At 40.5% G+C, this 17,119-nt stretch overlaps 1 protein-coding gene across 1 annotated transcript; it reads left to right on the top strand.

Moving 5' to 3' along the window:
- The first annotated feature begins 3,701 nt into the window (after window positions 1-3,701).
- Window positions 3,702-15,724, top strand: LOC105048609 (uncharacterized). The gene is made up of 9 exons (XM_010927961.4): window positions 3,702-3,991; window positions 4,132-5,093; window positions 5,785-5,846; window positions 6,163-6,232; window positions 9,027-9,114; window positions 14,474-14,643; window positions 14,856-14,999; window positions 15,104-15,232; window positions 15,303-15,724. Exons 1-9 carry the CDS (start codon window positions 3,802-3,804, stop codon window positions 15,465-15,467), a joined length of 1,980 nt encoding a protein of 659 aa, XP_010926263.2. The 5' UTR covers window positions 3,702-3,801; the 3' UTR covers window positions 15,468-15,724.
- The last annotated feature ends 1,395 nt before the right edge of the window (window positions 15,725-17,119 follow it).

The following is a 17,119-nucleotide window of genomic DNA, read 5'->3' as shown; positions in this document are numbered from 1 at the left end:
TGTATCAAATTGGCTCTGTTGCATCATAGGCCGAATCCAACTAAAGCATCTACATAATAAACTACGAATCTATTATTAAAATGGAATATAATCTAGAACATTAATAGATGAATATATGAGTGCAAGCCATATTGTAATGGATGGTCTAAGCCTATCTACTCAAAATTTTGTATCAAATTGGCTCTGTTGCATCATAGGCCGAATCCAACTAAAGCATCTACATAATAAACTACGAATCTATTATTAAAATAGATTATAATCTAGAACATTAATAGATGGAGATATGAGTGCAAGCCATATTGTAATGGGTGGTCTAAGCCTTAGGAGGGAAGGGAGGCCTCAATTGGGCAAATGGGAGAGATGTGATTCCAAGGTTGTGATATTTATTGAGCTACCGATCGGCTCACATATAAAAATTTATTGTAGTAACCTTATGCTAATGGTATTGCTAGGGACCGTGATATAAGATTTGGACGAATGAGATGCATGTGAGGAGATCAGAGATTTGGTATTTAATCGCTTATAGGGACCAAAAAAAAAAAAAAAAAGCATCAGATTCTGGCGTTGATCAGAAAACCAGGCCATTTGCTTGATTAATTTTTGGCCGTTACTTGCCTAATACCAACAATATCTCGAGTTTGGTTAGGATTCATGGTTTGGTCTGCATCCGCCTTCTTCTTTTCCAATTAATTATTAAGCATTTTCACCACCCTGCAAGGGGTTACCTCTTTTGTGAGAAGGGATATCTATGTTGCAAAAACTCTCACTCCAGGTTGTGACTGGTTCAACTGTACATTTTTAATTTATGTTAGAAAATTTGATTCTAGTCTAAATCAGATACATGTCAGATGTCTTAGTTTTTGGATATGCACAATCGAATGTACAATGACAGAATCAATTTGCAAGTATTTAAACCCCTCTCTCCATCCCCCTTCAACATTAAGATAGGTATTATTTATAGATTGGGGATTGAGTATCCACTCTATGAAATAATAATATGGTTCAAATAAAATAAACATTTTGGATAAGATTGACCTAAAATTTTTTTATTTGATTACTACTTCTACTCTTTATGTTGAGTTTCAAATGCTTGTTTTACTAGTAATACCCAAATTTGAATTCTAGATCTTCTCCAAAGACAAGTCAAGAGGGGTGGCGGTCCAATTAGCTAATAGCCATTGGCAAATATAACCATTTTGTATCAATCAAAATTTTCCTCTATATCGATCAATATTTCAAAGTCTAAGCAAGAAAGTGTCATATATATCTGAACCATAATCTCTATGTGAATGTAGGAAGCTCCACATGCCATTCGCCACCAGCTTGCTTTCTTTGTTAATATCACTTGTTGCATTATTCTCTTCACATGAACTAATGCCTAGATAGATCAATAAACATGGCCTTTTATATTCTAATTATCTATAAATTTACTTTACATATTCCTTGCACCTTTTGTCCTCGCGTGAGCTGGATCAAAATTAGATGCATGCATTTTTTCCATTCTTCCTCTTGCTCTTGTCTTGATCTCATAGAATAATGAAATGTGAAAGAAGATAATGTCCTGGTCCCCTACTGGTGATGATCATATCAATCCATCACAATTTCTAGTTGGCCATCCTCTGTCCATGGCTGCTTTTTATAATACCTTGCCTCAGAAAGACGCCATAAGGCTTCTAATACATTATAAACCTGGTAGATACGCCATCCATATCGTGAAGTCGTGATCCATAAATAAATCTAGCCCACCTTCATCGATTAAAAAAAAAAAAAAAAGAGTTAGTGGATCTACTACCCTTCACCTATCAGTATTTGTATATATTAACCCTTGTGATGCTATCCATTTAATACAAGGATTTTTATTATGAATACGCATCCACTAAATGAATTCACCAAAGTTCCAACTAATAAAAGAAAATTATTACCTCTGTACCATGAAAAGAAAAAAAAAATTATGACCTGGATTTCCCAATGCCACCCACCATCCCCTTACCTTTATTACCGGCCATGGCATGTGCTAGTTGGAAAAATTCTTTGTATACCATGGCGGTGTAAAAAATTCGATATAGGGCATATTATTTTATATGATTGATCCATGTAGCCACTACTTTTCAAAATGCATTTAATGCTTGTAGTTCTATTTTTTCGTTTGAAAATTTTGAATAATGAAAATACATCGATTCTTTGAAAAAGATTATGACATCTTATGTCCATATTATGACATACTGTATACAAAAAGTCATAATTTTAACGCAGGATGTTATAATATACCATAGGATATCATAATTTTTCAAAGAGTAGGGATATTTTTGTCATTCAAAATTTTTAAACGAAAAATCGAAACTGCAGGTATTAAAAGCGCATTGAAAAATAGTTGAACAAAAATGTCCTTTCCATATTATGACATCCTGAGCCATATTATAACGTTCTGCATGCAGGAAGTGATAATTTGACGCAAGATGTCATAATATGCACAATATGTTATAATTTCTGAGCTATATTTGATATTCTGTATGTAGAAAGTCATAATATGCCACAAGATATCATAATTTTTTTTTAAAAATAGGAATATTTTCGTCATATAAAATTTTTAAATAAAAAAATAAAACTGTAGATATTAAATATACGCTGAAAGATGATAAATATGTAGATCAATTATATAAAATGATATATTTTATATCAAATTTTCTATACCGTCAGTGGTGCACAAAGAATTTCTCGCACTAGTTGACCTTTATCATTTAGCTCTTACCATTATTACTGGTCCATTGCATATGAGAGTTTTTTCTACGTTGGTGCACCTAGGATATAATATTTATTTGATAATCCAATCCAATCCAATCCATGTGCCTTGCATTAGTACAAGCATTTGCTGTTCCCTCAATAATTGCTCCGCGGGACTCATATGTATTGCTTCATGGACATCAAGGTCTCAACAAATGACAGTTCTCCTTAAATACTGTTTTTTGTTATAATGAGAATACTACCTGCTGTTCATGCTTGTTGGAATTTGGCATTGGAGGTTAAACTGGTCCCCTCTTCGTTTGTCATTATTTGTGTTGAAGAGTAATAGTTTCATATTGGATAGATCAAAAAGTCTTATACTATTTATATAATCTTTTGTACCATATCATCGTCATTATTGAGATAGCTATAACCGTAGAGAGCAATAATTGAGCAAATTCGATACAGTATGTTATCCTATGTGCCTAATAAGATCCGCTTAATCATAGTTTTGGATGCCAATTCAACTTGAAGTCGAGAGATCTCATACTTATCAATTTCTTAAATTAAATATAATAATAATAATAATAATAATAATAATATTATTATTATTATTATTATTATTATTATTAAAGTTAAACGAATGATATCTTTTCCCTCTTGAGGCTAAATCTTTATGTTTAAATTAGAATAGTTAGAGGTAAACAGATGACGTAAAATAACAATTATTAAACCTTCGTGAGAACATGGCGGACAAAATTATGCCCCATAAAAAACGCTACATGGGTCTAGATCTTGGAGACCCCTACAAGAGAATTTGGATGCGCCCACCGGGAAGCTCCACCACGACTACGGTATCGGTCTGTGGCTGTGTACAATCTCGCACGTGTCAAGCTCCCACTTTCGTCCTGTTACGAGGAATCGCGTTTCCCCGGCTCGGGTCCCCCACCTCTCCCTCACCTTTATCCTCTCCCTCCCCTTCCCCCGCCTCCGATACCGAACAAACCGAACATCGGCTATTCTTGCTGCCTGATGTGAGCCGTAGCTGGCCATCCGCGGCCGCCGCAGCCTCCGTCGTTAATGGCCGAGATCCCCTTCACCGGCATCCTTGACCTCCGCCTCACACCTGTCTCCTACAAGACTACTCCGCCGGCTCTCCTACCCCTCCGCCGCTCCCTCTCCGGACCGCCGACGACGAGGCCGAGACCAGCTCCCCACACGTTCGCGAGACCTTCCACCCCACCCGCCCTCGAGATCTGCTCTACCACCGGTACTCCAGATCCCCACCCCTTTTTTCCTGTTTCGATTTCTCTGCCATGAATCGGATCTCTGCGTCGAGATCGACGTGCTTTATTCCCTTCTTCTGGTTCTTATTGTTGTTGTTTACTGGGAGTTTGGTGGTTTGGGCAGAGTGCTCGGACGGGAGCATCATCTTCCGGTTCTGTGATGCAGCTGAATTGAAGCAGGACGGGGTTGCGATCGAGGCTGACAGCTCGGGTTCAGAGGAGACGGAGGTGAGAGGCTGTTTGGTGGGAGAATTTGGTGAAATCGATCAGGAAATGGTGAAAAGATCTGATCTTGAGCTGGATGGATCGGTATCCCTGGAGAGTGGTGACGGAGAAGGTACTAAGACTGTAGAAGGAGCTCCAAAAATCGAGTCTTGGGAAGGCAGAGAGGATAGTGGGATACACAGAAAAGAGAAAGTTGCTGTTTTGGCGATGGGGGAACCGAAAGAGATAGATGTTTCCCATGGTGTTGGTAAATTGAGGACGATGGATACACAAGTAACTGAACAATGTCCTGCCTCAGGGATCATTGATTTGGATGGTTCCTCGAAGGCTGAGAAATTGGAAGGAATGGAGGTTTTGGGTGGTGATCAGACCGTGCATACTGGGGATTTGGAAGTTAAAGAAGTTCCGCAAGAAAAGGAGAAGGGGAGTTCAAAGCCTAATATTGCAGTGCTGGAATCAGTGGGGTCTCTGGGTAATGATCAGGAAAAGACTAATTTCGCTGTAGAGAAGAGTGAGATTCCAGAAATTGAGCAAGATTCTGAACTGGGTACAGGAGTATTGGAAACATCAGAAATTCCAATTAATGGCGAGGATATAAAAGTGAACTCCGTGGGGGAATCTTTACAAGAACCAAGGAGTTCTGATATGGATAATCAGATATGTGACTCCAGTGATGAAAGTCTCCTTGCTGCAGAACTTCCAGCAACCAGTGAAGTTGATAGCATGGAAATTATTTTGGAAGATACTGAGGCTTCAGAGGTTTCTAATGCCATGGATGTCGACACTGATGTGGATGTTGAATCAAATCCCTCTTCTATAGAAGATCAAGCAAAGAAGAATACGGTTGAAAGATCAGTGGTGGTAAGCTTCAGACTTGCTGTCCTCTGCTATATTTATGTATATTTTTTATGCTTTTGATCCCTTCTCAATGATTCAAATAATTTTTCCAAAGTTTTTTTGGTTCAAAGTCATATATTAATTTTTATATTATTCCTCCTGCTAGTCTTTGAATGTAACTGCCCACTAAATAAATAAAAAAGCCTGTTTGATTTGAATCAAAAACACATATTATGATGTATAATAAATAATTGAGCACCACTTAGCTGGTGAGCTGCAGCATAAATGGATAATGTACTCATTCTGATGGCACATGAATATAATCACATTTTTTGGAGAGTAAATTGAGATGAACGGATAAATACCCAGAGATATAATATCTTCCTGCAAGAGGAAGAATCCATTGATAAGATGGTCCACAGTTCTTAATTCAAGTGCACATCGCTATATCCGTTCTTTAATCTGAGGTCATGAGATAACGTAAGGCTGGGTTGATGTGGGATATTATTTATGTGAACTCATGTTTTGTGGTGTGTAACTCCCAATATTTATCATGCATATAGTGCATTGCGAGCAATATTTCAAAGGATGAGGAGTTGCATTTCCAATTCAAGATCTAAACTTTGAATTCCTTTTCCTTTTGGTTGTATTGGAATTGGTAATTCTACATTTGTTATTTAAACCTGATATTAGTTCACTTTTGGTACATATATAGGGCCAAATTATTGATATGACTGAACAGAACAACGGGAGTACTGAAGTGGCTGATCCTAACAGGTATGCTTATTTTCTTATTAAACTTGAAGTTATTTAAAATGATGAGGTTGTGTGTGACATATTTCTATAATAACCAAGTAGGTGGGATTGCACATATTCCTGGCCAGATGTGTCTAGAATTCTTGATCAGACTTCAACTTGTATCATAATAATACTAATCCTTTGTTGTCTAAATATTGTCTATTTGTAGATTGATGCATGGATGTTTATTATATGCCTGTCTTGGCATATTGCTTATAGTAATTACAAGGTCAAAAGAAATTTTGTTCTCTTGACTAATTCATTTACAATCACCCTTAATTCATTTACAATCCAGGGTGACTCCAATATCAGCACCATCACTTTCCCTGTCTTCAGGAGCAGCCATCTTACCACATCCTTTGAAGGTAAGTCATTGTTGTTGAGCAGCTTTGGTTATGCGATTACTTCTGCCATACCTGCACTCTTTTTAAACAAAATTCGATATGTGTTCTCCATCAGCATGTGCAATGATTGTAGGGAGACAGCAAGTATTATTGGTCATGTTTACAAATGCATATTCTCAATCGTGACTTAGAGCATTATTGGTTGTGTTTACATGATGTATGTCATGTGGAGGTTAAGCCTGACTTTGAATTATTGTTTGAGTGCTTCACATTAATTAATTTCTGGGGACTATCAAATTTGAACCTCTGTCTTAGTGGAACTTATTACCATCTTAATGGATCCCATGATTGCTAATCATCATTGTGTTAGTGGGGCACCTCGAAAACTTATAAAAGCTTGCATAGAGTTGAAACGGATCACATACGATGCAATTCTATCCAGTTCATGTCTCAAATTAGATGAGGATATTTATATGCTTATCTATCTAGATAGGGGTGTGGGTATGGATTCTGAAATATTTAGCCAAATTCATACGTGGAATATGGACATTGATGTATTATCTGGATATTCATATTGATTTAAGCATAATATTTAGATGATTTTATTTTTTAAATTTTAATGATAGGTTTAGGTTTAGTTATGATTGTATAGAGTATGGAACAAGTGACACATCTAGCTATGGAAACATGGAAACAAGAGCTTCACAAATGCTTCACTTTAGAGCAAGTTTTTAACTACCATGGGGCAAGGCTGTTCCTATATTTCAGTGGAATGGGATGCCCCATGTATCAATGCTTAGGATGATGAATGTCTCATCCTATCCTGGTCCATTTCTTGCTCATCTTGTCCCAACATGCACCATTCTGACACTTAGGATGGTGGGATGCCCTGTCGACCCACCGATATTTAAATCTTGGCTTCACAGTTCGGGCTGTACAGTAAAATAGATAATTATATTTGTATGTTTAATTTAGAGCATCCAGATTTTCATGATCTATTCCAGCGTATATGTTATATATGACTCCTATATATACTTGTTCAACTATCAAAATTAAATTTATGTCCATACTCAAAGCAAACATGCATATTGAAAATACACAGTTCACATCAGCAAGTGAATTTGCTTTCCCTGTCCATTATTAGGGCTTTCCTGTATTGTTAATGTCATGAGCAGGGCAATGCAGTTATAATTTTAACCTTAACCAATGAGCCTTGTCTCAGATTCATACAGTTAAAGATATTATTAGGCTATAAATAATCAGAAGATATCCTGAGACTGGCTCCCCATCAAACCTTGATCCTCAATGAATTGCTGACTAGTTCCTAACCAAAGTGATCTTGGGTTTTAGGAGGAGCCTAGACTAAATCTGGAAGGCCAATTGGTGGTAGAGATTGTTGCTATTTAATTAGCCTTAAGCTGCAGAGGAGAGACCTTCCATGGTTTTCCTATGACATGGAATGGGTATAAAAAAGATAGAACACAGCTGAAGAGGAAACCTCACTTTTCCCATTGCAGTCCCATTCTGCACTTATTTTTCCTGTTTAGTCACGGGTTCATGTCTTTGATTTGGCTAAAGTATGTAAGTATCCCATCATGCCTTTTTTTTCTCTTTTTAATATTTAGATGAATCACTTAACTTGATTTAAACTGTCCAAAACTTATTCATGTAGATGTAGATAGTCCTTTAAAGCTGATTTGCACAATTGTAACTTTTCTAGGATCTCTACTATGCATGATCTCTCCATTTCTACCACCAGGCTGCTCCTGAACTGTACCATCTCACCCCGTTTCAGTAAGAAACTGATAGGTCAACATGCTGGTTTTGTCTGACATACTGGCCATCTGAATACCTCCTTAGTTCCTTTGACTTGTTGAAATAAAGATCCATTATTCAATCTTTGATTGCTTTCAGTAGCATGATAACATAGGCTTCCTTGATGTAACAAGTGCCTGTATTCTTGGTCAAAGGAGCAAATGGTGAAAAAAATGCACAAACTGGGGCTTCTATATGGCCTTTTCCTGTTCACTTTGAGATTTTGGAAGCTTGAGGATTGCATTATTGTTTTTTTAAAAAAAAAAAATCCATACAGTGTTTGCAGCATTTAAGCTTGTAGTCAAAAACAACATTTATGATGCAAAAGGATAATTAAGTTGCTTTAAAAGTGGATAATTAGTGAAATAAAATTTTAAACATACTATGGCATCAATGTGCAAGACCATCGAAGAGGTGCATGCTTGTCTGAAACCATAATATCTCTTTGGACATATGCAAGCAAGCAAGAAAACATGCTCTAGGTTGGTGTTGGACATTTTATACTGCCTGCTACTTTATCCTAATGCACATCAATTTTTTTAAGAAGAAAATTACCAACGAAACAAAATGGTTATTCCAATATTTGGAGGGCATAAATTATGTGTTTTGTCAAATTATACCTAATGTGCCTGAAGTATATATGAGTATAAATGACGTCAATACAAGAGGCTTTCCATTCTAGGGTAGTGGAAATTCATGTTCAAGTCCAAAACAAAGGTTCTTCTATGATCTATATCTCATCTTTAGATAAATGGCGTCTCCTGTACAAAGTGCCTTTTTTTTTTCGTTGGGGGGGGGGGGGTTTGGAACACTACAATGTGATGATATTACAATTTATTTTTCTTTCCAAAATAATTTTTTATATATTTTATATTTTTGAACATTTGAAATGTTTGTTTTAGAAGTGTAACATGTTAGACAATTTAATTACTTTTTCCCTTTCTTGGTTTGGGCTGATAGAAAACATCCACACTCAGTAATATTAGAATAATAATGCCAGGCGTTGTCAGGTGGGGAAGATGCATTCTTTGTGGCATGCAAAAACTGGTTCGGCATAGCTGATGGAGTAGGTCAGTGGTCGCTAGAAGGTATTTCTCTTTCTAAAAGCTTAAGTTTATGTTCTGTTTTCTTTTAGCTAGTATCTATGTTGTTCATCTTTCTGGTGCAACAAACATATTCATCATCATGAGTATGGTTTGAGTTTGGATTCTGCATTGTGATTTGATAAACATACCTCAAACTAAGTAGCAATCTTTTGGAGCAGCAAAGAAAATTTCTTTAAAGAAATGAGATAAATTAATCAAATGTAGGAAAATGCTTTCTTTATTAGACTGAGAAAGGTAAATCTCTCTCTCTCTCTCTCTCTATATATATATATATATAATAGGTGCTCTCCAACTCACACACCACCCCCCCCCCCAAAACCAAAATCTCCCTTTCCCATGAGGCCCGATGCTACAAACTGACTTTGTTCATCAAAGATCAGATGACTTAGTGCAAGTAGCCAATATTCGCATCATTCTTCAAGACATAGTAGGTTTCAGAATTTAGAGTGGATATGACCTCTCAACCTCCAATGGAAACCATTATGAAGCAAAGATACCATTTTTCTTCAAAGAGGAAAAGCATTCTTTTATGAGTTAATCCAAAATCCTGGTCCAAAGAAAAGCTTAGACATTAAAAGCAGTTATTGTGATTCAAAGTCTCCTTATCTGGTGATAATCAGTTTTCTGCCATTTAGAAAATTGCAAAATGATTTGATAGGGGAGATCTCATAACAATCCCACTGCACACAGTTGCATGCACGCAAACAACTGGGTGCACACACAGATGCCCGTGCCCGCTCCCCCATTCTCATGTATCCATGTTCATGCATGCACACGACCACCGCACATGTCGGTATATGCATGCACATGTCCACATGCTTGCACTTACACATGCATGGTCATGCTCACATGCATGTGCATGTTTGCATACATGCCCATGCACGTGCACATGTACAAGCTTGCACACACTTGTGCAGTCAGACATGCACTCATCCATGGTTGAACCTTGTGCCCATGCTTATGCATAAGAATACCATAATGGAGTTTCTGGGAAGGATTTGAAATTGCTCATGATGACGGATGCAAGTCTAGATAGGAATTGATAAGAAAATGATGGCACCGACCATGAATGGTTGGGGTGTTGGGGATGTCTGACCAGGACACCATCTTTACAGGACCTTTTTGACTCCACGCATCGCAGCAGGAAGAAAGAAAAAATAAAATAGAAATAATCAAATACGTGAATTAGCCAAAAGGCTCGCTTCCATGGGGCATGCAAGCTTCACTGTGAGAAAAGAGAAAATTACAAGAGAAGATCACACCCTCAACCTCGTATATCCAATCTCTTCCTCACAAGAAGCTCTCCCTCACAGAAGCTCTCTCTTTAGGAAGACCCCCTGAACCTTTGAAGTGACTGATGTCTGTTGCTTGACAATCTGCCTGAAGTCCCTGCTCCTGCTCTCTGTCGGTGCCTCTTTAGGATTTGCTGCTGCCTCTACTCGCGGCTATTACTCAGGTTCCGCCGAACTCACCAAGCTACTCTCGATTTCTTGCAGTTCTGGGTCCTCTGTATAACACACCACAAGGCCACCGTGCTCTCTATTTCGCCATAGGGCCCTTTAAAGCCCTAAAATTCTTCCTGGATCGAAGAACCACTTATGATCAGACTGCGGATGCTTCACGACCATCCGATCAGCACCGTAAGTCTCCTCAGCCACTCGATTGCACTCGATCAAGCCCCATCAGACCCAGATCACGCCCGCAAGCCATCTGCACCATCCGATCATGCGCCAAATCAGATTTCAGCCATCCGATCGTGTTCGGTCCACAAAATAGTGCCGTGGATCGCGAGAAACGGCTGTGAAACCAACTTTCGGTCCATGTGGATCACGAGAAATTTAGGAGAAATGCCCTCCCGATCCACGCGGGTCCCCATGGACCATCGGTCCATGCATCGCGCATGGACCGAGTGAGAAAACTGCGCGGGTGCGTGCAGTCCTAGGCCACGCCTGCGCGTCCACGTGTTGGGCCGCTTGCAGCTGCGTGCGCTTGCTCTACTGCTGCCTCCACCGGTCCGCCATCGTTCTTCACCGCTTCGATCTCCGTGCAGATTTTCTTCGAGTGTAACTTTTTCATCCAGACTCCGTTTGGACTGATCTTGGACTCGTTGGACTCCGTTCGTCATTTTGGACCTCGTTGTGAGCTCAGTGTGGATCGAATCTCGAGATATCAAATTCCAACAATCTCTATTTCGATTCGACATTCGGTCTCCTCCTAACTCTGAGAGCTTTTGGATCTCCTCGCCCTCATGTCTTGGGGCAATCGCTTGCTGATCATAGGTGGGCAAATATGGGAGTCGAGTCAGGCTGCTCGATCCCATCTCCTTCGCATGCTATGCTTCTGCTGATCTAAAATCTGTTCGGAGTATCCTCCTGCGATAATAGGAATCTCACCTTGCGATATCGTCTCTCATCCTCTCGAGTCTCGCATCTTGTGTCCAATCCACCTCCACCTGGAGCTCCACCTCGCACTGGGCTCTTTCTGGTTCCTGAAGCTCCATGTCGCACTGGGCTCCCCGTTAGGTAATAATGTCCTCTCATCTTTTTCTTTTCTTTTCTTCTAGAATAATCCTATCTCCATGCAACACCTTTAGGATTCCTTCACCAGCTATCGTCCTATAGTCTCTAAAATCCAGTCTGCTCAGTGAGATAAGATTTTGTCTGAAATCGAGATTGTATCGGATCTCCCCTAATCTCCTCACTACACCATCATGTGTCCTTCAGCTGATCGTTCCAATGCCTCTGATCGCACAGCTCGATCCATTCGGTAGATAAACAGTATCCTCACTACTCTTCAGAAAGTCAAACTGCTCCTCTCTACAACATACATGATAGGTGCATGCAGAATCTAAAATCTACTACTGGAAAGAAATAGATACCTCGTCAAATATCTCTAGAACATCATTCTCTGACTCGCTACTGGCCGTCGCTGCAGTAGCCCTCATCCGATCTCTGAGTTGAGGACAATCTCTGGCTAGATGCCTCAATTTGTCACACCGGTAACATCTTATCTTACTCAAGTCCCTCATCCTAGACTTGGATCACCCTCGTTGCGATCTCGTATCCCTCCGTCTATCATCTCCTGCTCTTTCAGAAACCATCAAAGCTAAGCTGCCGCCACCTAAGCTCGAAGTTGGATTCTTCCGCTTGAAAATCTTGTTCTGGAGAATCTCCATAGTGACCTCGTGCATCTTGATGGTGCTCTTCCCCATTAGAAGAGCAGTCACCAAAAACTTATACGAAGGAGAAGCGACGCTAGCAAGACCAGCGTCCTGGTCTTCTCCTCAACTTTTTCGCTAACGTAAGGAGGTCGGTGAGGATCTTCTGGAAGTGACTGAGATGCTTTTGCACACTCTGTTCCTCAGTCATCCACAGCTAGTAGAACTACCTCCAGAGGAAGAGAGTGTTGGTGAGAGATTTCGTCATGTACAACTTCTCGAGCTTCGACCACAGTATCGTTGGGGAAGACTCGCCAAGCACATGGATCACCACCTCATCCATTAGGTACAAGTGGATCATATTCACCGCCTGCATCTGGAGCCATCTCCAATCCTACACCTCCGTGGTAGTCGGCTTCTCCTCGCACAAAAAAGTATCGATCAACCCTTGCTGGATGAGCACGTCCTTCATCCTTGCTTGCCACAAGGAGAAATTGCTCTTTCTATCAAATCTGTTGATCTCCATTTTGATTGAGTCTGTCTGCTTCATCTTCAATCTTGATCACCACCGCTGCAACCTGCGTTCTGATACCGCCTCGCTCTAATACCACTTATTGGGGATGTATGACCAGGACACCATCTTCACAGGATCTTTTCAATACCACGCGTCGCAGCAGGAAGAAAGAAAAAATAAAACAAAAACAATCAAATATGTGGATCAGCCAAAAGGCTTGTCTCCACGGGGCATGCAAGCTTCACTATGAGAAAAAAGAAAATTACAAGAGGAGATCACATCCTCAATCCTCGGACACCCAATCTCTCCCTCATAAGAAGCTCTTCCTCACAAAAGTTCTCTTTAGGAAGATCCTCTAAACCTTTGAAGTGACCGCTGTCTGCTGCCTGATAGTCTGCCTTAAGCTCTTACTCCTGCTCTCTGTCGGCACCTCTTCAAGGTCTGCTGCTGTCTCTGCTCGCGACTGCTGCTCAGGTTCCGCCGAGCTCACAAAGCCACTCTCAGTTTCTTGCGGCTCTGGATCCTCTGTAGAACACACCATAAGGCCATCGTGCTCTCTGTTTCGCCGCAGGGTCCTTTAAAGCCCTAAAACCATTTCTGGATCGGAGAACCACTTCTGATCGGACTGCAGATGCTTCACGGCCGTCTGATCAGCACCGCAAGTCTCCTCGGCCGCTCGATCACGCTCGATCAAGCTCCATCAAACCCAGATCACGCCGGCAAGCCATCTGCACCATCTGATCGTGCGCCAGATCGGATCTCAGCTATCCGATCGCGTCTGATCCACGAAATAGTGCGCCGTGGACCACGAGAAACGGCTGTGAAACCACCTTCCGGTCCATGCACACCATGAGAAACCCAGGGAAAATGCCCTCCCGATCCACGTGGGTCCCCATGGACTGTCGGTCCATGCATCGTGCGTGGACCGCGTGAGAAAACTGCGCGGGCCACGCTTGCATGCACCCACTTGGGCTTGGGCCGCACCCGCGTGCATGCCTGCTTGGGCTTGGGCCCCGCCCGCCCGTGCGTCCGTGCGCTCACAGCCGGCCCGCGCGCGGCGCTTGCTCCGCTAGCCCGTCGCTCCGATCCCCATACAGTCTTCTTTTGAGCATAACTTCTTCATCCAAACTTCGTTTGAGCTGATCTTAGGCTCGTTAGACTCCATTCGTCGTCCTGGACCTCGCTATGGGCTCAGTGTGGACCGAATCTCGAGATGTCAAATCCCAACATGGGGAGATTTCTGTTGGTTCAAAATGACGTAGATGGTGTTGGCTTTGCGGTAGGCAAGACACAACCCTGAACACCAACATCCTTATGCTTGTGGCACACCACCTAGCATTTGCAAGTCATAAAACCCTCGAGCAATTAGGGGAAACAGCAAAATCTCATCTTTACATACTTATTTTTGGTTTAATGACTATTTGGGATTTTTTCCCAAAAAGAATCCTTATCAGCCTCTTACCAGTCTGTCCTTGTACTTTTCAAAGTTGCGGCATATGACTCGTTTTCTCCCAGGCAGTGTGTACGACTGACAAATATGCTAACTCTGAGCGGGCTATGTGCTCTTGCATCTGCTATTTTAGAAAAAAAAGCAGCAGTTCTTCATGATGAGAACTGCTTTTTTTCTTTTTATTTTTAACCTGATCTAATTTTTTCTGTTACTTTTTTAGGAATCAATGCAGGATTATATGCTCGGGAACTAATGCAGAACTGTGAGAAATTAGTTTCAGAATGTCAAGGAGTCCCAGGAACTAAACCAGACCAAATTCTAATTCAGAGCGCTGCTGAAGCTCGTTCTCCTGGTTCATCTACTGTTCTGGTTGCTTATTTTGATGGACAGGTGTGTTCTTCAGAAGATAAATAGTAATATTAACTCGTGCTTCTTGTGATGTCAGACAATTTAACTGGGAATTTGTGATTAATGCAGTCTTCTTTTCTATTGTAGCATCTGAAATCATTTGTTTTCCATTACGGCATCTGAAGTCAAGTGGTTTTGGTTTTCTTTTGAACTTCAGAGAGTCGTTGACAATTATGGTTATCAATTTAACACAGGTTCTTCATGCGGCCAATATTGGAGATTCAGGATTCATTGTGATAAGGAATGGCACAGTTTTTAAGAAGTCCACCCCGATGGTTTACGGATTCAATTTTCCCTTGCAGATTGAAAGAGGAGAGGATCCTTCAAAATATATAGAGGTATCGCAATTTCCGCTGCAGCAGTTCTAGTAGGTGTTACCAGGAAACTTGGTGTCATGGTCTCAAAAGAACATTGTGATCAATTTAAATGCATTCAATCTCAGGTCTATGCAATTGATTTAGACGAAGGGGATGTAATCGTAACTGCAACAGATGGCCTGTTCGACAATCTATACGAACAGGAAGTAGCGGCAATTGTATCCAAGTCCCTTGGGACCAGCCTCAAGCCTACGGTATGAATCCAACCCTATCATCAGTTATTTCAATCTAAGGATTGTTTTCTCATACAATTTAGTTTTTCAGGAAATTGCCGAGTTCTTGGCATTGAGGGCTCAGGAGGTTGGAAGATCACCATCGGCGAGAAGTCCATTTGCTGATGCAGCCCTTGCAGCTGGATACCTTGGTTTTACTGGTGGCAAACTCGACGACGTGACTGTCATTGTTTCCATCGTCCAGAGATCCGACTAATGATTTCGTCTTCCATGAATCCGTAGTTATTTAAATCCTTATCTGCACTGTGGTTTTGTTGTTGCCGGCAGTCTGCTTGCGCAAATAGAAAAGAGGGTACAAAAGGTGTAATCTGGTTAATTTCAACCCTGAGCTGCTGGACTTTGTGTTTGGCTCAATTTTTGGGCTGTGTAATAAATTTTTAAGTGTTTGTTCTATGGCATTAGCTGATCTGCTGTCAAATCTAATATAAACAAGGTGGTGTTTGGTTGGAAGAAGTTGGGGTCTGGAATTAGAATGAGAATGAGTTTAATTTTAATCGAAGTTTTATTCTAATTTTAATTTTAGGACAGAATGGTCAATCTATCTAAAATTTAATTTTTATTCTTTTTTAAGGATTTAAATTTTTATTTCAATTCTGATAACGAATCAAACGTTCAAAGTCGATTGAAGGATAAGGCCATCAAAGCTCTTACTTAAGATTTTCACTACATCCAACTGTCCAGGTGTCTACCCATAAGAAGATAAACGGCATCTTTGGTTCTTGGTGAGGAGGCGGAGGATGTCATCGATGGAGAAGAGCGGGTGTCCGTTGAGGTTGTGGATGAAAAGGATGGCAGTGAGGATGCTGTCGATGTCGGATCTGACGGTGAGGTCGAAGAAGTCGGCAATTTGGATGGTGGGGTTGTCGAAGGGCTTACAGAGGAAGGCCTCAAGGTGGGCGAGGGTGACACTGGCATCGCTATCAATGGAGAGGATGCCGATGCATCCGGCAGCAGCGGTCTGGCTTGAGGGGCATCTCTGACAGTGACGGACATTCCTGGTTTGAGGGGTGCTCTTCATGACCTCCAGTGGCAGGTTCTAGGCTTCGGCTACGGCAGGAGGATGTGGATCCATCCGGCAGTATGCTTGAGGGGTGCCCCTCAAGCCTCTTAAGGCCTTAGTGGCGCTGCAGCGGGGTTCAAGCTTTCAGCAGTGGCGGGGTTTCGAGCGACGGTGGCAAGGAAGATAGAAGGGTTTTGACTTTTGAGTCTCTATGCGAGGGTAGGTAGGGCCTCCAACGGTCTGATTTTTTTTAGCCTTTCCCGAGACACACGTGGCGGACGGTCAACAGTGAACAGTGCGTTGGAGTCTGGAGGAAATAAAAGGTGCGTCTGTGATTAATGCTTCCATTTGAAGATGCCGACGTATCCTTTCACTGCTTTAATTAAATATCAATTTTCAAATAATCAACAAATATTTGTACAATAGCTATATTTTTTTTATAAAATAAATTTACTTTTTAATTTATAGTATCAATTGCTTAATTTTCTTTACTCTTCTCCTTAGTAACATTTTCTATGACTCTAACTCATATTTTCTGCACTTCTTCGTTAGGACCCGCTCTTCTCCATTGACGATGGGCACCTGCTCTTCTCCACCGACAACGCTCTTGTACAGTACAAGATAATTACTTGATTATTCATCTCATTTGCAATCAGCATTCAATAATTTGATACTATTGTTCTAACATTTATAAATTTTTTATTTAATTTAAAATTTATATTATATTATTATATTATCTTTATTTTAAATTTTGATTATTGATCTTGTATTAGCCATTTAAAAAATATAAGATAATTATAATAGCTAAATTTTTTTAGTAATTTATAATAAGAATTTAAATATGTCAA

This window comes from Elaeis guineensis, chromosome 7 (assembly GCF_000442705.2).
Source record: "Elaeis guineensis isolate ETL-2024a chromosome 7, EG11, whole genome shotgun sequence".
NCBI classification, from domain to species: domain Eukaryota; kingdom Viridiplantae; phylum Streptophyta; class Magnoliopsida; order Arecales; family Arecaceae; genus Elaeis; species Elaeis guineensis.
This window is presented reverse-complemented; position numbering and strand designations above follow the sequence as displayed.